Source organism: Patagioenas fasciata, chromosome 1 (genome assembly GCF_037038585.1).
Source record: "Patagioenas fasciata isolate bPatFas1 chromosome 1, bPatFas1.hap1, whole genome shotgun sequence".
In the NCBI taxonomy this organism is placed as follows: Eukaryota; Metazoa; Chordata; class Aves; order Columbiformes; family Columbidae; genus Patagioenas; species Patagioenas fasciata.
This window is the reverse complement of record NC_092520.1, coordinates 2,193,531-2,219,198: the sequence shown is the minus strand read 5'-3', so window position 1 is coordinate 2,219,198 and position 25,668 is coordinate 2,193,531. Positions and strand designations below refer to the sequence as shown.

The window sequence follows — 25,668 nt, the reverse complement described above, 5'->3', positions numbered from 1 at the left end:
TCCACCTTGAAAGCACCGATACCTGAAAACAACGTGCGCTCGCTGTTGTGCTCTACAGTTCCTGGAAAATCCCATCCCTGCACAAAAACCGCCTTGTTGGAAAAACTTCTGCGTTTTTGGGGGACTGGAAGAGAATAGGGAGCGCTGTGACTGCCCTGTCCCGTGATGAGCGCGGCTCGTGATGGGGCTCATACAAGTAGGGCTTGAGGGTGAGCAGCAGCGTCATTGTTAATGACAAATTGATAGGACCTCCCTGGTTCGCTCAGCCCTCGCGTGCCGTCCCAGCATCGCTCTGTCCTGCAGCCGAGCGCTGGGGATAATCCATCTCATGCCGTGGAAACACGTCCTGCCGCAGGTACGTGCCCAACCAGCCGCACCCCAGTGTGCTCAGGGAGCTGAACTGGCCACAAAATAGTTATTAAAAACCTAGATCCTTCCTAAAACCAGCTGTGTCCGTGCAACCGGAGGGGTCGTGCCAAGCGATGCAGGATGCTCGCTCCCCACTGGCTGCTCACCTACATGAAAAAGATGTCATTATACTCACCTTCACCTTCTTTTTTTCCCCTGCAAAACATAAATAACTGCAAAACCAGGGAGTTCACTGTCAGAACCTGGTTTTATTCTGTTTTAACCTCGGCCTTGGTCCTGCCGCTCAAGTCCTCGTTGCTGTTAAAACGTAACACGTTCTTTATACACAGTTGGCATGTTTCTGGTTTGTGACTATATATATATATTTTTTTTTCACAAGCAGGATTTACTCCGTTTCCAAATAACAGAAGCCACAACATGACAGACGCCTGCATGTCATTTTTACCCACACATTTTACACATGCAAGTCCACAGTCCTTCAGAAACTTCCATCGCTTTTTAAAAAACATTCAGATGAAGCCACGGCGGTTCAGCTGAGACCCAAAACGACCATTAAAAGTCCTTTTGCCCCGCCCCAGTGCTCTGCTGGCGAGCTGAGAATACGAAAGCACGACGATTTAAAGCATTATCAGAAAAAAAGAGTGTAGCAACATCTAGATTTTAAACAGTTTGGACTTTGAACACCAAGGAAACTCGGCGCACACAGACCCCCCCGCTTTGTAACCAGCTGAAGGTTTTTCCGTTTGCATAGTGAAGAGCGAATTCTCGAGCTGATGTTCACGGTGTTTTACAGAAAGGTTCGTGTTGGACACGTGGGATCATCCCAGCTGTTGTGTTATAGCTCGAACCGGTGTCACGTCCCCGTTTTGCGAGGACACGCGAGATCGTCACGTCCAACAGTCGTTGATTTGCATCCCGGGTGTCCAAACAGGTGAGAGGCGCCGGGTTTTTTGTCAAACGCTTCTCCCACCGCACGGGACAAGCTCCTTGTCACCCTTTCGGACAACGGGGAGGTGTCGCGGGGCTGTTGGAGGGTCCCTGGGTCCGTCCTCGGAGCGTTGCTAAAGGCTTGTTTTAAAAATCAGTCTTTTAAGGCTTCAGTTTTCACTGAGAAAATACAAAGAAGCGCTTGTTCAAGCTACACTTCATGACTACTGTGCGCTGCATGTACAAGAGCATCGGAAGAAGAAAATACTGACAGTATAGAACAACATTATACAATCATCTGGCGTGATCCCTTCTTTTGGCACTTTTTCCTTCATTTATCTCATCTCGCTGACTCCAAACGCGGATTTTTCCGTCCGGCTTTACCCGGCCAGAGAGATCCGGAGGGTCAGAAAGCAACTTTCCCGAGTCGGTGGCATCTTTGGCAGACACGGTCCTTCCGTCGTCAACCCAACCCCAGCCCCATGGGTAAGTGCAATCTCATTTTTACTTTGCTCGGAAGACAAGACAGCTTCACGTTTTGGGAGGATGCTCGCCCGCCCGCGCTGTCCCGCCTTCATCCCCGAGCCACGGTGGCCAGAGGAAGGAGGAGGGTTAGAAATGACTTCCGTACGAGCGTAAATAAATACGTGGTTTCATCTCAAGAGCCTCTGCAGATCCACCCTTCCGCAAGAGGTATTTTACTTCTCGGCTGGCGTGATTTGTGGCGAAAGGCAGCATCATCCCTCACCTTTCAAGGGTGGAGGCTGGGAATTCCTGCTCTTCTACAAGTGTAATTATATACAATTATTCTTTTGTGCAAGCTCACACAAACGTAGAGTGCTAAATTAATAAAAACATTCATCCTAGCTTTGCGTCGCCTCAAGTCTCGAACCCAACACCGCCTCGGGTGGATTTTGGCCGAGGGCAGTTGTGTTCTTGCTAATTTGGGAAGCAAACCAGAGGTTCTCGGCAAAACAGCTGGAAAACGACCCGTGATTTCCCCCAGCCCTTCAGCGACCAGACGGAGAAGCGAAACGTAGAAAATCAGCCTGTGGGCACAGAGAAAAGATCGATCCTGCCCTGATGTTTTATGGAAAACTGCTGCGATGTCAACCACCACCACCACGGCCAAAGAGCTTCCGTGCGGATGTGATGGATCGCGCGTGACGCTCAGGGAGCCAAGAAACGCTGCTGTGATGTGGGCTCTCTGTTTTTTGGGGAGTCAGCTTCCCAGTGAAGGCGAAATTCAAGAAATTAGGGGTGCGAGGCGTCCCATGAAGCTTTTTTTTGGCTGGCAACAAACTCCAGCTCAGGCGTCGCCTCTCGCACTTCTGCCCAGCTCGGATTTAGAGAAGAGGAAATTAGCACACAAAAAACCTAAATATTTCTGTAATCTTGTAAAAAGAAGATATTTAAGACACCGGCCTGGTGCGTTGACTGCGAAATCTCTTGTGAGGGGAAAGAAAAGGACACATTCGGCATGTAAATGTAGGTTTTTTGTGGTGTAGGCTCGCTTGGAGAGCCCAAGCCTGGCTTAAACCCACCCAAGCGCCGTGAGGAAGAAGGAAACGGTTTGGGGAAGTTTGATCCGGGCTTAAGGGATTAACCTTGGAGAAAGGGATCTGTAAAAAGAATTATACATCTAAATGCACTTGAGAAGCGCACGCTTTACCTCCTTATATTGGGAGAAAATGGCAAGAATTGTGAGTAAAGCTGTGGGTTTTCCTTCCTGAGCTTATTTCACCGCGAAGGGCCGATCCAGACCCATCGCTCCTTCTCTCAGTTCTGCTCTTCTACGTCTGGTCAAAGGCCTAATTATTTAATTTCCTTCTAATTAACAGAAACCCAACGAGGCTGCGGTGCGGGAGAGGGCACAGAAAAGATGTGGCCCACAAGCCGCAGTGGCCGGGCAGCGCAGGCCGGGTCTAACCGGCCCTAGGTCCGACTTAAACCATCCAGTAGTTTGTGTGTTAGGGAGATACAGAGATAGAGATATATATATTATGGCATCATCGCTATAAGATCTCTCAAAACGAAAGTGTCAATTTGTTGAAATATAGTATTTAAAATATATAAATTTTATCCATTAAAATATAAGATTTCTTTTTTTTTCCCTTAAAAAAAAAAAAAAAATCCAGTTCAATTAGGAAAAAAGCACCAGGGTCCTCGCAGAATGAAAAATAAAACCAGTTCCTGGCTTCTTTTTTAACCATTTAAGGTGGAGGGAGAAATTCAACCATTTATTAGATCGAGGAAATTGGGCGACGATCGTTCTCTGGGATCAGCTCCACCTGTTTAAACCGTGGGGACACGGTTACATTGCCGAAATTACCCCTCGTTATCAGCGAGATCGTTAATACTGCAGCGAGCACCGAACGTCCCCAGTGAATACTCTGCAAGGTGGCCTTCAAATACCAAGTTGAGTTGATAGTTTTTGAGTCCGATTACTGAAATCACGGATAAAATAGTGTTAAAAATGACAACACCGCACCCGGGCTCCGAGCCAGCTCTGGTCCTTCCGATTTCACGCCTTTTTAAGTGGGAATTATTTTAGTGCATCGTTCACCTGAGCTTTTTTAGTGGTTTGAAGCTGAGGCCAAGCGGCTCGGAGCAGGGGCAGGGCTGGGATTCTGGCCCAGCTCTTCCATCGTGTGCCCAGGAGGGGATGTTGGACACCTCGGGATGCTCTGGGATGTGTAAAACCAGGTTTTAGCAGTGCCAAGAGATCTCTCAACCCAGCAGGAACGTGTCAGCAGGGACAATCTCCTTCCCCAAACCACCCGGACAGCGTTTGCCTTTCTAGATTTCAACATCAGTGAAAGAGAGGCAGGAGACCAGCTGGGTCACAGCTCTGCTACCCAAGAAACTCCACGTTCCTATCAGGCTTTTCAGCACAAAATATCCTTATTTTATATCTTTCTTCACTGCGTTTGGCTTTTTACTTAAAGCAAGTAACCTGTGATCCGTACTGCTGGTGCGGAGAGTGAGGTACATTCATTTTTAAGTATTACGAGTGGATCTATTTGGTATTTTTTAGCAGAAATACGGATCGGCCTCCCAACGGCCCTCGAGTCAGGTCATTGGAACCCGTTGCCATCAGCGTCGCTCTGAGCGCCACAGCCAGGAGGAAAACGGGGCAGGCAGAGAGGAGACTCTTTAGGATAGAAAAAGCCTATTTTCCTCTCCGTGGGTTGGTTTTTTAAGTGGGAAAGCACGGAATGGACAAGGTCCTTATCCTGCACCCCACACAACCCAGCGTCCCTGGCTGCGCGTACGGGCGTTGCAGTGTATTCACGGGGACAATGGACGCTTCTCTGAGAAGAAAAAGCTGGACGGGTTTCTTTTCCCCCATTCTCCTTGTTTTTGTTAATCTGAAAGGACTCTGGCTTCTCTCTGAACTGGACCTGCAAATATCTCACCACCAAAACGAAGAATAAAATAACAAAACAATTGCTGCGGGTGGAAGTATGACAAAAAAATAAGTTTTCCTCTAAGATAATTTGATAAACCTCATCGTCCTCTACAAAGGCAACATCGTCCGGCGGCGCTACTTGGCACCCAGCGTGCTCTTGGAGCGCAGCAGATAGCGATCGACTCGCACTTTCCGCCTGTCCACTGTCCTGTTCTCGCTGTCGAAAATCCGCTGCAGGTGCAGGGCCAACCTCCTGTCCTCCTCCTCCTGCTGGAGCTTCTGCTCCACCTCCCGCACCAAACGATCCTCCGGAGCCAAACCCGCCTCTCCCGCCGCGTGCCGCAGTCTTTTGACGGAGCCGTTGTGCTCCAAGTGCTTCGTTTTGCAGCGTCTTTTGTGGCCCCGTCTCAGCGACGGGGTTTGCTCGCCGATGATGTTCTCCACGGAGTTGCAGGTGTTGTTCTGCACGTTGATCAGTTCGCTGTTGTTCAGGTATTTCAGCTGCTTTTTTCCTGATGTTTTGATGGGGACTCCTAGCGTGGTGTTTTCCGGCAGCGACGTGCTGACACCCATGAGTCTTCTGCTCAGCATTTTCGGGCCGAGACCAAGACAGGATTTGTCCATGAACGCGTTCACTTTGACGTCAGCGACTTCGGACACTCGTGCGTTTAGGGAGGTGACATTTGATCTCGTGTCTGGTTCGGCAGCGCCGTCGTCCTTTGTTAAGGCTTGTGACTCTCTGTTCTTCTCGCTCCCCCTTCCCAACTTGGTTTCACTGATGGAAGGGAAGAAATCCAGCTCGGGGCGAGCGTCCGCTGTGCTGTCAGGCGCAAGGTGATCGTCCGGAATTTGCGGCTGCTCTTTAGCGCAAGTGCTGGAGATGGTGACATCAGGAACTAAAACGTCTTCCCCAGGCTCCGAAGCCAAGGACGTAAGAGTCGCTTTCGAGAGAGTCTTTTTGATCTGGCGCTCCTGAAATATCTGCTCCCATTTTTTCAGTATTCTAGGACTGGCCTCGTAGGTGGTTGGTTTCTGCAGGCTCCGGTTTAGGTTTCTTGGGGTGGATTTGATAATGAGAGGGCTCAGGACTCTGCCGTCGGGGAGCCTCTTGGGAGGAGTACACGGGGAGCAGACGATTGGCTTGAAGTGGTTGAGCTCTTCCGAGATGCTGTCGTTGCTCTCGGGGCTGATGGATCGTTCTGGCTTGTGCAGGGCCGAGAGGGACGAAACGGGGTTGAGAACCGGGCGCTTCTCCGCTGTCAGGTCCGGGGCCGAGAGGCAGCGGTTGTTCTGGGTGGACGACAAAACTCCAACCAGCGGCGTTGACGTGCTGGTGATGGGGGGGACCTGCATGGAAGCACAGAATCATTTTGGTTGGAAAAGATCCTCAAGATCATCGAGTCCAGCTGTTAACCCACCCCTGGCACTGCCCCATGTCCTGAGAACCTCATGTCCGTCTGTCCAACCGTCCAGGGATGGTGACTCCAGCACTGCCCTGGGAGTGAGCCCAAATGAGCCCAAATCAGAGCTTGAAGGTTTCTGTTACAAACAGCAGGGCCTGGGCATGATTTAGGAAATGAAATGCAAGGACACACAGAACGCAGTTAGCATGATGGATTAATGAGATATTTGTTGAACGAGCAATATTCAGTCTGCGTCCTGCTGAGGAACTTCTCGGAGCTGATGGTTTAAGAAGTTGTGCCCTGAGGGCTGACACTGCAGGGCTTGATATACTGTGAATGAAGATACCATAGAACCATTTATGTTGGAAAATACCCTCAAGATCATCGAGTCCAACCATTTCCCACCCCTGGCACTGCCCCATGTCCTGAGAACCTCATGTCCGTCTGTCCAACCCTCCAGGGATGGTGACTCCAGCACTGCCCTGGGCAGCCTGTTCCAATGCCCCACAGCCCTTTGGGGAAGAAATTGTTCCCCACATCCAACCTCAACCTCCCCTGGCGCAACTTGAGGCCGTTTCCTCTGCTCCTGGCGCTTGTTCCTGGGGAGCAGAGCCCGACCCCCCCGGCTCCAAGCTCCTTTCAGGCAGTTCAGAGATCAGAAGGTCTCCCCTCAGCTCCTGTTCTCCAGCTGAACCCCCCAGGTCCCTCAGCTGCTCCCATCACACTTGTGCTCCAACCCCTTCCCCAGCTCCGTTCCCTTCTCTCAACTCGCTCCAGCACCTCAAGGCTTTTCTTGGCGTGAGGGGCCCAAAACTGCCCCCAGGATTTCAGGTCTGGCCTCCCCAGGGCCCAGCACATGGGGAAAACAGATGGTGAATTCACTTGGTTTGCTGGATGTGAGGATAAACACGACCAGGGCAGCTCTTCCCATCAGGTGGAAGTGCAAAAGAAAGTGTCCCAACACCTGGACAGCAGTGAGTTTTGCTCTGTTTAAACAGTTTCAGAAAGGAGAGAAAAGGGGGAGAAAGAAAGGATTTTTTTCTCAACTTCTAAAAGATTTTTCTTTATTCTGCTGGGGGATTCAGCCTTGAAAAGCAAATCAATTAGAAAACAACAGCACGATGAGTATCCTTCCAACTTCCAATTATCCTCCAGTGCTAACAAACAACTCGGTAATTTCTAACCCGGGAGGTTTTTATTGTGAGCTGCGAGGAAGCGATTGGCCCCGTGGTGATAACGCAGCACCCGCAGCGCCGCAAACACGGTTATTTCATATCTCCAGATTACCGGCGCTGTGTAACCTCAGATAAGAACATTTATACATGGAAACCTTTTGTTTCCCGACGCAGCCGGTACCTTTGTTTTGTTGGCTGGGGCTGATCTCTGCCTGCTCTTTGATCTCTCCTGAATGGTGTCGTTGCAGCTCCGGCTCCTTTCCACCTTGGTCAGGTTCCTGAAAAGCACAGGGGTTAAAAAAGGGAGCAAGAACAACCAGCCCAATGGCATTGGCAGGAGGTACCTGTGGGGGAGGCAGCGTCCTTGGCATCTTTCCTCTGGAAGAGATTCCTCCTACACCCTCGGGGTAAAGGGATCCAGGAATTTTGGATGTGCCGCAGCGCCCCGGGCTGTGTTCATAAACACGACGCCTCCGCCTCGTAATTAACTGAGGTCAGAGCTAACGATGACGCTACAGAAACCTCCGCGCTTCCCGAGCGTAAACGCGATTCATTATTCCAGCGCGATGGTTTTCACTGAGCAGTTTTGGGGCTGATGCGAACTCTGAGCGTCTGTGCTGGAGAAAGATCCGGCGCTCTTGGGTCCATCGCACGGAATTCTATATTTTAATGATTTCTGTCATTTAAATCTACAGGCGATGATTTTTCTGCCTCGTGGGATGAACATTGTTAATTCCAGTGTTTTAGAACAGGTCATCGGGCGCTACATTCTACCAATCAGTTCTAAAATTCCATTAAAAATATTGCTTATTTTCGATCGGGACAACCATTTTAATTTAAAGCATCTCAGGTATGTTTAGAACAAGAGTCAAAAGACCATCTGTAAGGGACATTAATCAGTTTAAATAAAACCTCAGCATCTTACCCTGAAAGGAAAGCAAAGGAGTAGGCGCTGGTCTTGGAAACAAAAGCCGAGCGATGCGTTTGCTTGCCCTGGAACGGTTCTTCGTTCTCCGAATCCGAGAGACGTTCAGGAAACTGAAGCCAATGAAGGGAGAGTCAGCTGACACGTACGACAAAAAGAACCGCTTGGAAAACAAAGCTCTTTCTTGTAAAGATATTCAAGATCCCAAAAGATTATACCTACAGGACATCAACTGCTCGTGCGGCTCCTTCACTGGAGCTGTGATAGCTCAGAAATTTGGGCAAAAGCATAAATAAAGCAAAAATAAATATAGAGTTCCTATGTATAGCTGTCAGTCAGCGCGGAAAGTTAATTTATTGATCGAGGAATGGGGAGAAAATCCTACAAGAAAGGTACTACGGATGTTATTCAGTAGCCACGCGTCAGCCCATCAGTCTTTAAATACTAAAACGCGTTTCCTGCTGAGCTTCACGACTGAAACGACAAACAGGCCAAGCTCAGTGTGAAGAATCTGTTGGGCTACAGTATCATACGCTGTGGAAAACTGATGGAGATATGAAGACTGAGGATGCGCAAAGCACAGCGGTGGCCTCTGCAGATGTAATGGCTGCGTTTGGAAACGCTGCACCTTCAACCACCAGTAAAGGGGGTAAAAAGGGGCCAGAAACGTTTAGGAGAACATCCACAAACCTCAGAAGGCAGTTCTCATTAACATTATGATCTGTTCACTCGCCGCCTTCAAGGGCTACGACAAAATCAATTAATTAGTCCTAGAAAAGCTCCCTGTGTCCAAGGATGGAAACTCAACGGGCAGGAACAGGGTCAAGGTCTTACAAAAACCAGTTCTTGCTCCAGGACTGAGCCTTAGCAGCGTTTCACCCGCCAGTGCCTACAACACAGAAAAGGAAACACAATCTTACTTACACACTCTTGGTTCACTTTGAGCACTAAAGATTCATCTTTTTTCTGCTGTTCTTCCGTTTTTCTTTTGCCTCCTTCCATGTCATCGAGAACGAACTTGTGAATCAGATCCTCGGAAGCTTTTTCTTCTTGTAGTTTTTCTTCTCTCAGCTGGAAATAACGACAAAAAGAGACAGCGTGGTTAACATGTTTTCAAGTCCTACGCCTGGTTGCCAACAAGCGATTTTCCAAGAGTCTGGCCACAGCGCTGAATTTGGCGTCGTCATTTCTCTGTTCCTCTCTCCAGCAACAATGTGAAAACCGGTTTGTTCCTACAGCGCTTTCACGTTCGTGCTCTCCACACAAATACTGTGGATATTTTCCCCTTTGCCAAACAGCGAACGGTCCAGGGTTTGACGAAGATTTCTCCGCCACACTCTCCTCTAACACAGAGACAAAAGCTTTTGTCTACTTGTAGATAATCACACTGCAAATAAAGTCACGCAAGCTATGGCATTTCAGTTTTAGGCTTCAAATGGAGCTAAACACAGTAGACACATTATTTTGTCGACATGCTGCACTACTGGACCTTCCCATGAGATCCACTGCCCATCCTGGAGCGTGTGGAACTCCATTAATATGGAGAGTGGGGAACAAGAAAGACCAGGGTGGACGGGGCTCTGAGCAACCTGAGCTGGTGAAGATGTCCCTGCTATGGCAGGGGTGCCACTGGGGGAGCTCTGAAGGTCCCTCCAACCCAAACCATCCTGTGATTCTATGATTCTCCTTCCTTCCCTCCCTCCGAAAAGCACAATCTAGCACGTAGCCATCCCTTTTAAGTAACCAAGATCAATCTTTAGTCTCCACAAGCTTCTCCTGGTCAGGCTCTCCCTGCAGAATCTTTTGTTCCCGAACCACAGGATCAGCCTGGAGAACAGAAGCTCTGGGAAGACCTTAGTGCGGCCTTTCCAGACTTAAAAGGGGCCGAGGAGAAAGATGGGGACAGACTTTTGAGCAGGGCCTGTTGTGATAGGACAAGGGGTGATGGTTTGAAACTAAAGGAGGGAGACTCAGGCCAGACATCAGGAAGAAACTGTTGCCCTGAGGGTGGTGAGAGCCTGGCTCAGGTTGGCCAGAGAGGTGGTGGATGAACCATCCCTGGAGACATCCCAGGCCAGGCTGGACGGGGCTCTGAGCAACCTGAGCTGGTGAAGATGTCCCTGCTCATGGCAGGGGTGGCACTGGATGAGCTTTGAAGGTCCCTTCAACCCAAACTACTCTATGATTCCATGATTCCACCCTCCTTTCCACCCCTTTTCTCTGCCGTACGTACCTCAGACAGTGCCATCCTAGGACATCGCCCTGCTCCTTTCTCCCTTAGCTTGTCTCTCACCTCTTCTTCAACTTCAGACGGCACGAAGGCCATAAATACTCTAAATATATACGTATATACACCTAGTTCTTCCTTCTTCCTCCACCCAACCCCTGTGCATAATTCTGGGCCAACAAGCGTGACCTTTGACTGATAGATCTCTGTCACGCCGATGAATCACTGCTCGGGACAAGCACTAAGAAACCAAATCATTCTGTTTATTCCTCACGTTTGGGTGTAGACACCCCAGTTGTTTAAAAAGCTGCTCTGTTACACTCCCTCTCTTCTCACACGGTGTCATTTCCCCCTCGATTTCTGAGACAGTTTTGCTGTGGGACCCCCCCAGGAAAATTCACGGCAGCGTTGAAACAACTCATCCTTCCAAAAATATTTAGTATTTATCTTCTCTGCTGCAAGGTGGGGAAATAAAAAGCATGGGCATGCGGATGACAAAGAAAACAGAGTTCATGATGAATTCCACAAAATCATATCATGATTTTCAGGCTGGGAAGAACACAAATGCTACTGAACCCCAACCCCCAGAGGTGATGAAGAGAGAAGGCAGAAACCAGGAAAATTCCCCCAATTGGCTAAGTTGGGTGATTAGCAAATATTTTCTGACTTGTCTGACTTCTTGTTGAGAATCGTTTTAAGATGTATCACCTTGAAATTCCTGATTTATTAATAATCTCAGGCAGTAACGACAACACAAGGTCTGACTAATGCAGATTGCGGCCGCATGATGAACAGTCCGCTGTGTGTTTCACGAACGATATTTAAAGAGACTTCTGAAAGTATCATCTTAAAAACAAGTTAACATCAAGATTTATCATAAAGACGACTCTTTTTGGCCAGCTGAGATACTGCCCAGCACTTGTGTCCCTTCTGTATTTCTCACATGGAAATCTTCACTGGTTTTGCCTAACTTATACAATTCTCAGTTCTCAAATCTAAAGGCACAAGCGTATGGAACAAGACATGGGAATATTTAAGGATTTTAGGCCAGGGCATGGGAATATTTAAGGATTTTAGGCCAGGACACGGCACCGTTAATGAGAGGTGCAAACACAAGCTCTGCTGACAGTGGCAAAAGCAACAACAGGATTCCTAATGAACGGGATACGAAAATTCAGGTGCGGAGTTCAGGTTGCAAATAAAAGCTAATTCTAATGGTGATATTTTTACTAATTAAAATCATTTCAAGTAGCCTAATGGAAATTATCTCCCGCAGGATTTACTTACAAACGTGGCAATATTGCGCTGGGACGCGAGGACGAGAAACTGAAATGAGCTGCTACGAAACATGAAGAAGCGTCTTATGTTATCTAAGTAGCACCTTTGAAATCCTGGATGCAGCATCATCAGGTGTGTGATTATCAGATAATGTATTTTAACTTGTCCGTAGCCTTTTGGAGCTGCAGGAAAAAACACTCCACAAGCAATCGCTCATTTAATTGGCGTAAGAAATGCGCTGAGCTCACGTTTGGTATCTTCTCTTTGCTCAATAAACCGTCTGGGTTTGCTGGCTGGAAAGCTGCACGTCAGCACATGCCCCAGGTAGGAGTTTCCCTCCTGTTTGCGTGTGGTTATGAGCAATAACACGGCTCACGATAGAAAGACGGTTTAATAAGGACGAGTGAGGCTTTTTAGGGGGTATGGAAACACCGCGAGCGTATCGTCGGTTGTCAACAAAAATCACGTCGCCCTTTTCTCTTGGGTGATGACTCAGAAAATCCCCCAGCTCGTTAAAACGAGGGTCATAAAAAGTGAATTTAAGTTGAGACGGGCAACAAATCTTATCTGTCTGGTGAGTAGAAAGGGGGAGGCAGCAGCCTGAACAGGAATGAGGTAAAAACCATGTCCCAAAATGCCGGAAATATGGTAAAATATTGCCTTTTTGTGGGGAGGTGAGAAGTGTTGGCAATGGACTGAACATGGTACCTTTTTTTCCCTGAAGCAATAGATGCAAAAAACCTCTTCAGCTGCTTCAAATGTGCTTCGTTGCACTTTATATAAATCACGCTTAAAGTCGGTTTAAGGGAGTGATCGGGATTAGCAAGCGGTGACAAATTCCCTGCTTGGTCCTGCATGGGTGTGATGCTCCTATACATTATTTTATGGATCATGGGAGAAAAGATGGTTTCATCCTTCCAGAAGATGCAGTTTTGCTTCAGTTTGGAGACACTTGGAAGAACCAAGGGAAATTCTGGGTTGAAGACGTCGAGTGACAAGTCCAGCAGGATCCGGGAGGAATTTGCTCCGATATCATAATGGAAAGTCTTCCGCTCGCTATTATGGGGAGATTTATAAAACCCTAGCGAGGTTTATGACTAATATCTACATAAAAAGCTTTATTTCTTTACGCCAACAATACCTTGAGTTTCCTCATGAATGTTAGAGTGAAAAAAATATAAACTGCCAAATACAGGGATGCACGTTTAATTAATAAACTAGATTATTATACAAACAAGATTTCTGCCCGCTTAAGGCTTATACTGCTGTCCAAAGCATTTCTCAACAAATGTTGCTAAAAATGCCACAAATTGCAAGACTTTATGCGCAAACTACATGGAGGACAACTCGACCAGAGAAGTGTTTGCGTTTCTTAAGACCAGTTAATGAAAAGGGACAAACTCACCCTAATAACCCATAGTAACACTGCCCATCGGTGTCGCTTTTAATTCACAGAATCCCAGAATGTCAGGGGTTGAAGGGCCCTGGAAAGCTCATGCAGTGCAATCCCCCCATGGAGCAGGAACACCCAGCTGAGGTTCCACAGGAAGGGGTCCAGGCGGGTTTGAATGGCTGCAGAGAAGGAGACTCCACAACCTCCCTGGGCAGCCTGGGCCAGGCTCTGACACCCTCACCCCCAACAAGTTTCTTCTCAAATTTAAGTGGAACCTCCTGTGTTCCAGTTTGTACCCATTACCCCTTATCCTGTCACTGGTTGTCAACAAGAAGAGCCTGGCTCCATCCTCCTGATACTCCCCCTTTCCATATTGATCCCCATGAATGAGTCCCGCCTCAGTCTCCTCTTCTCCAGCTCCAGAGCCCCAGCTCCCTCAGCCTTTCCTCACACAGGAGATGCTCCACTCCCTTCAGCATCTTGGTGGCTGCGCTGGACTCTCTGCAGCACTTCCCTGTCCTTCTGGAACTGAGGGGCCACAACTGGACACAATATTCCAGGGGTGGTCTCCCCAGGGCAGAGCAGAGGGGCAGGAGAACCTCTCTGACCTACTGACCACCCCCTTCTAACCCACCCCAGGTACCATTGGCCTTCCTGGCCACAAGGGCCCAGTGCTGGCTCATGCTCACCCTGCTGGCCCCAGGACCTCCAGGTCCCTTTCCCCTACACTGCTCTCCAACAGCTCCTTCCCCAACTTACACTGGAACCTGGGGTTGTTCCTGCCCAGATCCAAGACTCTACACTTGCCCTTGTTCTAGTTCATTCCATTTCTCCCCGCCCAACTCTCCAGCCTGTCCAGGTCTCTGATGGCAGCACAGCCTCTGGCGTGTCAGCCACTCCTCCCAGCTTGGTGTCCCCAGCAAACTTGCTGACAGTCACTCTGTTCCCTCATCCAAGTCACTGACGAATATATTGAATAATCCCGGCCCAGCACTGCCCCCTGAGGCTCTGCGCTGGATCCAGGCAGCAGAGAAGACCCTTCCACATCTTTTAATTGTCTCCTCCCATATCTGCATTTCCCAGACTAGTTATTTTCCTTAAATATCATTTCAACAATCTTTTCCTACTTAGCAAGGTTATTTTTTTTCTATTTAACGGCTGTTGAGTGAAAACCCAAAGAAAACACTTCCATTATGAAAAGAAAAGGTTCCTTTCCCCAGCAGGTAAACTAATGAGCACGAAAAAAGACAAACCAGCATCCCAGAGATCAAGGCTCTGAAAACTGATTAAATCTATTGATGGACATGATGGCATTCCTGCAGGAAATCCAATTTATTCTGGAAGAAACCCCATGATTACGCCGAATACCGTACCTTCCTTAGCTGGCTTTCGTATTCTTCGCGGAGTTCCCCCGGTTTGCTTAATTTAATGGGTGCTCTGAATATGAAGTCTGCAAAGAGAAGGGAAAATAAACAACAAAAGGAAATACATTTTAGTGTATGAGGATTTGGCTTGTCCATTATTTCCCAAAATGAGCAAGTTCTCCAGGGACCGCACCAGGGGTTATGCAGCATTTTTTCCAGCACATATATTTATATGATGCTGCTGCTACCAAAGCTCTGTTGAACACACAGGAACGCTCGGAGGAGGGCGGCCAAGTACTAATAACACCATTGTGCACTTCTAGAGTTTCTCTGGAGATTCTCAAGAGCTCTCGACGAGCCATCGGGGGAGTATTTAGGACGTAAACACAGTTGTTAAGTAACAGCCCTGAGATGTCACAGGAAGCCTCAGTCCTAGAAATAAAACCAGGCTTAACGCGTCTGCTCCAGCCAGACGCCCAGGAAATGCGGGCTGAGAGCAGCAACACCCCCAATCCACACCCTGCTGTTTAAACCATCATCTTGAGAATATTATTTTCTATATAAATAACACTTTTACTCCTCCGTTTGCCATCCCGCAGTGTGGCGGGTGCGCTCGGCCCTCCCAGCCGAACCGGCAGCACTTTGGTTCAGGTTCCAGAGGAGGGAAAGGCCCGAGCTGCAGCGAGGCCAAGAAATCCTTCCAGGACACCCATAGGAAGCAGAAGGGGAACCAAACCCCGATAACTTGTGGGCACGGGGAGCGTCGTGCAGACTTTTCCTACTGTGTGTGATTTGACTACGAGTCAACCGCTTCATTCTACAAATACGACAGCCTGGATGAGCCACTTTGAGCTGTCCCTGCTAAATAAGTGAGCTGCCCGGTGATGGTTTTACTACTCACAGGTCAGTGGATGAATCACAGAATCACCATTTAGCTTAAGTAGATGCACACTAACTATAATGCATTATTTAGAGATAAAAGGTTGTATGATTTTTAATATACTCTTTGCTTCATGTTACTTGCTAAGCTGGATTTGCTGAAATTTGAAGCTGTAAAGTTGTGCTCATATTCACCAAAAGCAACCATGAATTTCACTGAACACTTACAAGATAAGGCCTATTTTGCACTTTGCTAAGAAAGGATTTATCCAGACAAAACAGCACCTGCAAGGCCATGGACCAGAAACAATGTCAACAGCTGAACAAAACAAAGGACCATGTGGAGTCAGAGAAAAAGATCCAACGAGAAGCAAGAAGACCCCAAAGTGAAGTTTCGCTATTGGACTGAATCATGGTGTGAATGGTATGTAAAGATATCAAGGTCTGTGGTTTCCTATGCTCGGTTGGGCCTCTGCGCAGGTTCCCAGCTGGATCCAGCCCTCCTGCTCATCTACTCCATTACATTTTTTATATTTTCCTAAGAATTTTGTCTCCTGAAAGTCTGCTCTGCAAATGGTTATCAGGGAGAGAAGAATCCTGACAGTTTGCTTGGTGAACGGATACAAACACCTGGAGAGAAGTTCAGCAGCATTCGGTTTGCTGTATTTCCCCCATGCAGTAACAGAATGAACCCCCAACCGAACTCTTCTAAGTCGCGCTTCTCTTTGAGAAATCCAACCATTGTTCTGCAGCGAGCAGAACCCTAAGGCTCTGAGCTTCCCCGAGGCCGCTATTTGGGAGCGGACGGGCCGTTCTGTCCAGCAGGAATTCCCCATCCTGCTCCCATTTCCTCCCGTCCCCCTTGGGAATTCAGAAACCAAAAAGCTTCTTGGCACCGGGTTCTAGTTTAACCTCCGTTGCTGGAGTTTGTTACTCCCCAAACGACTCTTTCTATTTTCATCCCGTCGAGCTCCCGCTCGCTTCTGCGCAGCACAAGTCTGGGCAAGTTGTGGTACAGTCGGAGGAGCCTGGATGGAAAAAGGAACGACCGGAATAAAACAATAAGCCCTGAAAAACCATCTTGGCTCAGCATCGCTCATCATCCCGAACTTCGGGATGAAACAGGTATGAACAAGAAGGAAACACCCGCGGTATTTACTTTTCCCAGCTCGCTAAAATTAAGGGATACAACCCGGCAGATCCATCGCACACGTTTTGTTGAGGGAGCGTTTTTATTGCTCAAACACGTCGGCGTGAAATGAAAAAGTTCACGGCGGGGTAAGGAAATCAAACAGACCGACTGCCCCGGTGGGCATCAGGTTCATGGCGGCGTCTGCCTCCTCCCTGGGGACACGTCACAGCCCTGGTGCCAAAACGTCCTGTTTAAACCCTCGCAAAATCCTGTTCTAACCCATCAGACCTCCCAATAGTTCAATTATCACAGAATCATAGAATGCTAGGGATTGGAAGGGACCTGGAAAGCTCATGCAGTGCAATCCCCCGATGGAGCAGGAACACCCAGCTGAGGTTCCACAGGAAGGTGTCCAGGCGGGTTTGAATGTCTGCAGAGAAGGAGACTCCACAGCCTCCCTGGGCAGCCTGGGCCAGGCTCTGACACCCTCACCAGGAACAAGTTTCTTCTCAAATTTAAGTGGAACCTCTTGTGTTCCAGTTTGTACCCGTTACCCCTTGTCCTATCATTGGTTGTCACTGAGAAGAGCCTGGCTCCATCCTCCTGACACTCACCCTTTCCATATTGATCCCCATGAATGAGTCACCCCTCAGTCTCCTCTTCCCCAGCTCCAGAGCCCCAGCTCCCTCAGCCTTTCCTCACACGGGAGATGCTCCACTCCCTTCAGCATCTTGGTGGCTGTGCTGGACTCTCTGCAGCAGTTCCCTGTCCTTCTGGAACTGAGGGGCCACAACTGGACACAATATTCCAGGGGTGGTCTCCCCAGGGCAGAGCAGAGGGGCAGGAGAACCTCTCTGACCTACTGACCACCCCCTTCTAACCCACCCCAGGTACCATTGGCTTCCTGGCCACAAGGGCCCAGTGCTGGCTCACGCTCACCCTGCTGTCCCCAGGACCCCAGGGCCCTTTCCCCTACACTGCTCTCTTTAATACTTGCTTTAAAATGGGGGAAAAATATATTGTAATCAAACTTAAAGATTATAAGGCTTAAAAAAGAAAAAAAGGCTTGTCTCAGAACTTATCTTCACCGCTAAGAAGGTGCATTTTTCCACCCCCCAGGATAATAAAAGCGCACGAGCTAAGCCAAGGGAAACACACAGCGATAAAGAGCAGCCACATTAACTGGTTTCATTGCTTATGTGCATTCAGAATAGAATTTAAATAATGGAACAACATTTATCTCTAAAGTTGTGCTGGTTTAGCTAGTGCTCTAACATCAGGTAGACACATTTTTATGTATAGCATCTTTATATAGAGCATCTTTATGCAACCATTATAGATTTTACAAATGGGTCATAAGACAGAGACCCCAAATTTCTAAGTCTGCGCAGAAGAGATGAAACCATAAATGTTTGCACAACCGGATATCGATGCTTAAAACATCCCATTATAGTTTCTGGGTTAGAGCGGTGCAAATGGAACCAGACCAGTCCTCGTACTGGGATGCAGCTGGGGAGGAAGAAAACGCGATCAGAGCATCACCTGTGATCCTTATGCGATCAAACATAAATACTATAAGGCTACTCAGCTGCTCTGATGCACGCTATGGCCTAGGAGAACAGCGGGAATGCGTAAAATGATAGAAAAAACGGCCTTTACTTGATTTTTGCTGTGTGGCCACAGAAATGGTTTCTGAACGAAGGTGACTCAGAAAGGTCGTTGGGAGTGTTGGCTCCTTCCAAACAGGACGACAGCACCGAAACAGTCGCAGCGGCGGCGTCAAACCCGACATCCTGCTCCTTTGTGTTGGCAGACGAGAGCTTCATCCTATTGTCCTCAATCTTGGATAAAAACAACTGATTTCTACACGAGTGGAGAGGCCAAAACATCCTCTAATTATTTAACGCTGCTTGTCTTTATTAGAGACTCATAGCCTTGAACGACTCCAGCCATATTCAACGTTCGCGCACAGACGTGTGCGTTACACCGTTAATCCACGCTCCCGGCCACCGGATTTTCTATTCACCGGTGAAAGATTCAGAAACACCCATCTGGTGATGGATTCAGTTGAATAAAAAGAAGTTGAGCTTGATTCAGAAACACTTTGGTTCCCCTTGTGTGGCTCAGAGGCTCCTGGGTTTCACTAAGCTGATGCCAGCCGGTGATTCAAAGCTCAAAAATCAAATCAAATCCTCCTCGTCCCCAGCAAACCCTGTAGCTCCCTCCTCTATTCCTGGCAGGGATAATCAAAATCTTGAGGTTCTCACTGTTCTCTTCATTTTACCTTCCAGCAGTTTGTGTTTAGACTTGCAGATGAAGACGAGATCTTAATGTTTCCAAAACACAAACCAACAAGTTAGAAGTTTTCTGAGGACGGAAACAGTTTCCCAACAAGAGTAGCTGCTCTAGTTCTTCTAAAAGGGTGTTAATTAAATTATGTTAAGATACGCCAATGGAAAATTTCATATATATATACATATACTTTGGCATCAGGGCATTTGTGGAAACAAGAAATTAGAACTTAGAACCTTCCGGCCACAAATCAGTAAACTTTCATAAGTGAAAGAATCAGTAGTGTTGGAAGATTTTGGGCTGTCACATACGGGTACGACAACACGTGGCATTGCCAGCCCCATTTTCCTGCCCTGCCATGGGCATCTGTGGTCCAGCAAACTGGACATGGGGACTAAGACAAGCTAAGAAAAATCTACTGATTATTCACCACCCTCAGGGCCAACAATTTTTCCGATGTGGGAGAAGATATAGCCACAATCTGCTTCTCCTTTTCCACAACATCCTTTTGTCTTGATCCTTAGGTTGTTCCATCTTCCTTGGGAGAAACGTGAACGTGCTTATTTTCTTACAAATCAGGCTGAGCATCTCACCATGAATATGTTCGTTCTTTCTTCTTCTTCTTGGCTGGCTGAATCCTCAAACAAAGCCTCCCATCTGCTGCACCTATCTGCCTTCCAAGACTTTCACCAGGCAACTGTTTTAATGTAAAGAAAGAAATCACACTTAGCGAAGTCTCACAACCAGTAGCGCATCTCGAGCTCAAAATCTGGTTTTACACCAACATCTACGATGCTTTTCCAAGTGCTTCAAGATGGCTGGAGAGGAGGCAGAGGGGACGTGGGACGTATGAATCTCAAAGTGAGTGACAAAAATTGAGGCTTGAAAACGTGATTAATTAGCCAATTTAAGCTGTTATAGTCAAGGTACACCAAAAGGTCGTCCCAAGTAGTTTTTATAGATTTTGAAGATTGTAAGCTATTTAATGAAATACATCAGCTTCTTCAGCGTTTGCTAACAGAATGGTTGAGGTTGGCAAAGACCTCTGGAGACCAAACCCATCTGCTCAAGCACGGTCACCAGGAGAAATGTGGCCAAGTCCATGTCCAGTTGGGTTCTGAACATCTCCAAGGATGGAGACTCCACAACCTCCCTGGGCAACCTGCGCCAGGCTCCATCGCTCTCCCAGTAAAAGGCTTTATTCTTATGGTAAGCGAAACTTGTGTTTCAGTTTGTGTCCATTGTCCCCCGTCCTGTCATTGGGCACCACTGAGAAGAACCTGCTTCTGCTGCCCTTACTGCCGCCTCTCACGGATCTATAGACATTGACAGACATTGGGGGTTGGACTAGATGACCTCTGAAGGTCCCTTCCAACCCAAACTATTCTATGATTCTACAATAATGTCCCCCCAGGGCTTCAGGAGGGTGTCAATGTGGATGTTGCGGGAGACAAGAGTCAAAAGGGCGGAAAGCAAATGGACGTGATGGACAAGAAAGGCTTCTACAAAGACATCGGCACCAAAAGGAAAATGTGGTTCTGCTGCTGGGTCGGGGGGACACCTGATGCTAAAGGGCACGGAAAAGGCTGAGATGTTCGATGCCACCTTTCCTCAGTCTTTATGGTGACAGCAGGTCCAGAGAAGACCACATAGATGGTCCGAGGCTGGAACAGCTCTGCTGGGAGGACAGGCTGGGGGAGTTGGGGTGTTCAGCTGGAGAACAGAAGCTCCGAGGAGACCTTAGTGTGGCCTTTCCTGACTTAAAGGGGCAAGAAGAAAGATGGGGACAGACTTTTGAACAGGGCCTGTTGCCATAGGACAAGGGGTGATGGTTTGAAACTAAAGGAGGGGAGATTCAGCATAGATATAAGAAATTGTTGCCCTGAGGGTGGTGAGAGCCTGGTCCAGGTTGGCCAGAGAGGTGGTGGCTGAACCATCCCTGGAGACATCCCAGGCCAGGCTGGATGGGGTTCTGAGCAACCTGAGCTGGTGAAGATGTCCCTGTCATGGCAGGGGTGGCACTGGGGGAGCTGGGAAGGTCCCTTCAACCCAAACCCTTCTGTGATTCTAAGACCAGCTTCAGGAATCCCAAGGAACAACTCCTGGAAAGCATTTCCAGACCCATGAAGGAGAAGAAGGTGTCTGGGAGGTGGTGAGCATGGATGCATGAACAGCAAAGCACGCTTATCCAACGTAGCAGTCATCTGGGATGAGGTGCCTGGCTCAGTGGATGAGCAGAGAGCCATGGATGTTGTTTATCTCGACCACCAAAGGGCCATGGAGATCATCAAGTGACATAGGAGAGGTTGACCCTGCTTTGAGGAGCAGTTGGATCTCCAGAGGTCCCCGCCAAGCTCAGCCTTGCTGTGGTTCTTCAATAAGCCTCACTAATGTCAAAATAAACCACATCCAGAGCTTACTCTCTGCACATAGCAGGTCATCATTTGTCACAGATCAACCACCTTTGATTTCCACACTATTAAGCCCAACATACAACATAAGTGGCCAATTACCTTCACAGCTTTTAGCCTGACACAGCCGCCCAGCGCTGCTTAAGGACAAGCTTGAGCCTAGACTAGGAATGCCGTTCAAGATTACAGATCGTTTTAGCTTATCTCACTTTCTCTCACCTCACTGGCTGCTAAATCAACCACTTTAAGCGCGATTTTACGGTGGCGAGGTCTATGGTACGAACCGCGATCACAGTACGGCAAATATGGGTTAGTCCAGCTCAATTCAGACTGCCCGTGACAAAGCCGTACTCAAGAGTACAAGGTGGCACTGGAGTGCAGGTGTCCATCCACGTTTGGGGGGCACCTCTCAGACACTCCAGGGTTCTCTTTGAGACATTTCCAGAGCTTTAGGAAGTTTGGGCAGGTGGAAAATTACAACTAACACGATCACCGTGCTGCAAAACACATCCGCTTCAGACAAATCGAGACAAGCAGAGAATTAAAGTTAATTTTTCTTTCAAAACCACCCATCAAGGCACCGCATCCTGGCCCAGGTTGGCCAGAGAGGTGGTGGCTGAACCATCCCTGGAGACATCCCAGGCCAGGCTGGACGGGGCTCTGAGCAACCTGAGCTGGTGAAGATGTCCCTGTCATGGCAGGGGTGGCACTGGGGGAGCTGGGAAGGTCCCTTCAACCATTCTGTGATTCTATAAACATTCCAGCAGCATGGCTGGATATTCTCACTCAAGCCAGCCTGGAGCAAGCCGAGTCTATTTAACCACGACTGACACAAGTACCTCGGAGCGGAGATCAACTTGGGCAATTTTTGTTGCCCCTTCTCCGGCTGGCTCGGGGAGGAGGATCCGCTCCCGGCTCCCTCCGGCCAGCCCGTCTGTTCATCCATTCAGCAAATCCTCCTGCGCGGAAACTTCCCGGCTCCCTCCCAGCAAAGGTCAGTGGGGTGAGTTCAAACCACCCATTTAAGCCGTTTAAGCTCATCCTGCCAATTTTTTCCCCCCTAGCAAATTAGAGGGCGCTGACTCAAGCATGAACCGGGAGACCAGTAACACGCTGGAAAAGGGACGGTTAAGGCATGCCTGAGTGGCTAAAAGGACATTTAAGCCTCACTTAAAGCCTCAGCTGCTCTGCAGGGCTCCAACCAACACGCGCCGTGGAAGATCCCGGCGTGCTGGGAGTTTTGACAGCGGTGAAATGGGAATCTCCCGCAGCACCTCGGGATAAACCAGCGTCGCCGGCTCAAATGAGGATTTATTCAAAAGGAAATAGTTTTCTAGGAGTCGGGGAAGGCTGTTGGGTTTCGAGACGGGGAGGAAAAGCCGTGAACTCGGGAACGACGGGGCTTTTTTCTGTGTGTTGACAAGGGAGCAGGATTTCCCACGGCACATGAGCTTTCGCCTCCCGCCGTGGCAGAAACCAGCCCGACTTTTACCAGCCCTCCAGATGGGCGGCGCCGCCGCTACCATCAGCTTTTTGGGCACCGTTAGTATCAAAATAATCATCCGCTCGCCATTTCGGGGTGAAGCAGAGGCCAGAGTTGCCCCGGGCGGGGTGTTTTGTTAAAACCTGCCCTTTGCACCACTCCAGTGCTCTATGGAGGGGGGAGGCAACAGGATGGTGACCTCCCCTCTTCCCATCGGTGAGGGGAGCCCGAGCGCACTCAGTGTGTGCAACAGATGCTGAGTGGAAGTGGGGAAACACGCGTCCCCCCCAAATCCCATCTCCCAACACTGTAATTGAGGGTGGGATCAGTCCCCCCCACCCCGCTTAACCCTGTAATAGAGACTGAGCCCCCGCAAACTCAGCGCACCGCTGGCCACGCCCACTGGGGAGGGCGGAGCCCCATCTGACCACGCCCCCTCAGGGCTGAGCCCGCCGCTGGCCACGCCCCCTCAGGGCCGAGCCCCCCGCGCGACCCCCCCTCCCCCCTCCCGTTCCCCTCAGGCCGCCGGTTGGAACCGGGAGGGGGGGATGGGGAGGCGCCCGTCGCTGCCGCCGCCGCCGCACCTTGGTCCGGCGGCCGCTGCTCCCCGCCTCCTCCGGCGGCCGTCGTCGCGGCGGGCTCGGCGCGGGCCTGCTGGCGGCGGGCCCAGGTGGAGAGGCGGCTGCGGCAGAGCGGGCAGTAGAGGCCCGGGCCCTGCAGGCACCGCTGGAAGCAGGCGAGGCAGAGCGAGTGGCGGCAGGGCGGCGTCACCGCCTCCGCCAGCGCCTGCCGGCACACCGGGCACTCCACCAGCACCGCCTCGTCGTCCTCCTCCGCCGCCGCCCCGGCCCGCCCACGCCGCCGCCGCCCCCGCCGCGCCGGCAGCGCGGCCCGGCCGCCCAGGCCCGCCGCCGCCATCTTCTCACACTTTGAAGGGACAGAGCGTCGGGGCGTGCGGTCCCGCCTACTACAGACATAATTCATGAGGGGGGCGGGACCTTATAGCACTTCATATTAATGAGCGCTGAGCAACGTCAGCTGCGCCCCGCGCTGACCACGCCTTCTCATTGAATATTAATGACTCTGCCTATATAAGGAGGGGCGGCCTCCTCATTCCCTTAGTAGGCGTGAAGCTGCTGATCGTGGTGGCGGCGGTGGCTTCGCTTAGGGAGCCCGAGCGCTGTGTGGTGGGCTGTATGGCTGGGTATGGGCTCCTTGTGGAGGGTCCCTGGTGCTGAAGGAGCCCTGCACCCCCTCCATTACTCCGGGGAGGGCACAGGGTGGGGGGTGTATGCTTCTTCAGCAAACTGCTGCTCTCTGGGCATTTTGGTTGGAAAAACACTTCAAGCTGGAGTCCAACCATTCCCCTGTCCCTGCCCCATGTCCCTGAGAACCTCATCTCCATCTGTCCAACCCTCCAGGGATGGTGACTCCAGCACTGCCCTGGGCAACCTGTTCCAATGCCCCACAGCCCTTTGGGGAAGAAATTGTTCCCCACATCCAACCTCAACCTCCCCTATTGCAATGTGAGGTCATTTGAGATGCTCCCCTGGTGTGTTCATCTGTTCCTTAGGTGTGATGTCAGGAGGTGTTTTGTGTCCCAGCATGGGAGGTGGTGTGGATACCCCGTTGGCCATCAGAACTAAACCTCAGAGGGCTGGACACAGCGATCCAGATTGCTCCTGCGCTTCGATCCGGGGTGAGATCAGCTTTGTGTGCTGACAGATACCTTCAGCCTCTTCTCAAAGATCTCCAGCAGTGGGGACCTTCCCAAATGATCCATCCCAATCCTTTAATATCTCACACTTTTACCTGAATGTATCTTCTGGAAATTTAAGCCTGGGATTTGTCCGGTCCCACTGGGATGTCTCCTTCTACCTGCCACCCTGTTTGAAAAGATATTTCTATATATTAAGTATCTCCATGATATGTAGAGGAAGAAACCTCAGAAGATGTGTTTCTTCTCACAGGGCTGCCCAAGCCATGGTTCAGCTTTGGTGCCCCTGGTTCCTGCCCCTTCATTCTCTGTGTTCTCCAACCTGTCTTCTTCAGTGGCTTCTCCCAGGGTGCTATTTTCTACCAGTTGCATCTTCAGGTGGGCAAGAACTTCTTTCTTAGCCTTCAGTTTGGCCAGGGTGACTATCTATCTACCTCCCTCCCTCCCTCCCTCCCTCCCTACCTCCCTCCCTACTTCCCTCCCTACCTCCCTACCTATTTTTTTACTGGGAAGACCAAAGGTGCATCAAGTCAATGCGCGGCTTTATTTTTAAGTCCAACAGAGCTTTGTCTTTCTGTGTATTGCCTGAAACGCAGATGTTAGTGCTTGGGCTGATGTCACCGTGATGTCTTTTGTACTCAGGGCTCTGAGGACATGACGTGGCTCTGCAGGTTTCTACAGTCAGGACCTTGAATCAGCTTGATGAACTGACTTTTTGTTTTTACATTTGGGTTCAGAATCCCCCTCCAGAGGATCTTGGTGCTTCCTTTGGTGAAGGAGCTGGTGCAGGGGGTTTCTTTCTGCCTGGCTCGATCATGTGCTCACCGCATCTCCTTGGAGACCATCGCTTTCCAGCAGGGTCGGTGATCGTACCAGCACCCTTGGGTTATCTGTGTGCAGGAAAGGTGAATCTGAGAAAATCAGAGGACTCACAAGACTGTGCACTGGTTGCTATGGAAATCTCTGTGCTTCTCTTCTGTGTTTCATCTGTTTACTGGGGCACTAAAACAATCTGGTTTTTCACCATATTTTAGTGTCAGATCCCTCTCTAATAATAGAATCACAGAATGGTTTGGGTTGAAGGACCTCCCCAGCTCCCCCAGTGCCACCCCTGCCATGAGCAGGGACATCTTCACCAGCTCAGGTTGCTCAGAGCCCCGTCCAGCCTGGCCTGGGATGTCTCCAGGGATGGTTCATCCACCACCTCTCCGGACAACCTGGGCCAGGCTCTCACCACCCTCAGGGCAACAATTTCTTCCTCATGTCTGGCCTAAATCTCCC

At 49.6% G+C, this 25,668-nt stretch overlaps 1 protein-coding gene across 1 annotated transcript; it reads right to left on the bottom strand.

The window, feature by feature from the left end:
* Nucleotides 1–597: 597 nt before the first annotated feature.
* On the bottom strand, nucleotides 598–23,588 carry RNF169 (ring finger protein 169). Its single transcript, XM_065834001.2, has 6 exons — nucleotides 23,255–23,588; nucleotides 14,483–14,559; nucleotides 9,136–9,282; nucleotides 8,212–8,324; nucleotides 7,468–7,564; nucleotides 598–6,055 (listed from the first exon to the last, which is right to left on the bottom strand). The coding sequence occupies exons 1-6, from the start codon at nucleotides 23,586–23,588 to the stop codon at nucleotides 4,844–4,846; spliced, it is 1,980 nt and encodes a 659-aa protein (XP_065690073.2). The 3' UTR covers nucleotides 598–4,843.
* Between the last annotated feature and the right edge of the window lie 2,080 nt (nucleotides 23,589–25,668).

Coding starts and splice junctions, on each gene's coding strand:
- RNF169 (XM_065834001.2), bottom strand. CDS start 23,588: ATGGCGGCGGCGGGCCTGGGCGGCCGGGCCGCGCTGCCGGCGCGGCGG. Junction 14,560..23,254: donor GCAGCGGCCGCCGGACCAAG/GTGCGGCGGCGG, acceptor TTCTCTTTGCAG/ACTTCATATTCAGAGCACCC. Junction 9,283..14,482: donor ACGAAAGCCAGCTAAGGAAG/GTACGGTATTCG, acceptor CGTTATTTCCAG/CTGAGAGAAGAAAAACTACA.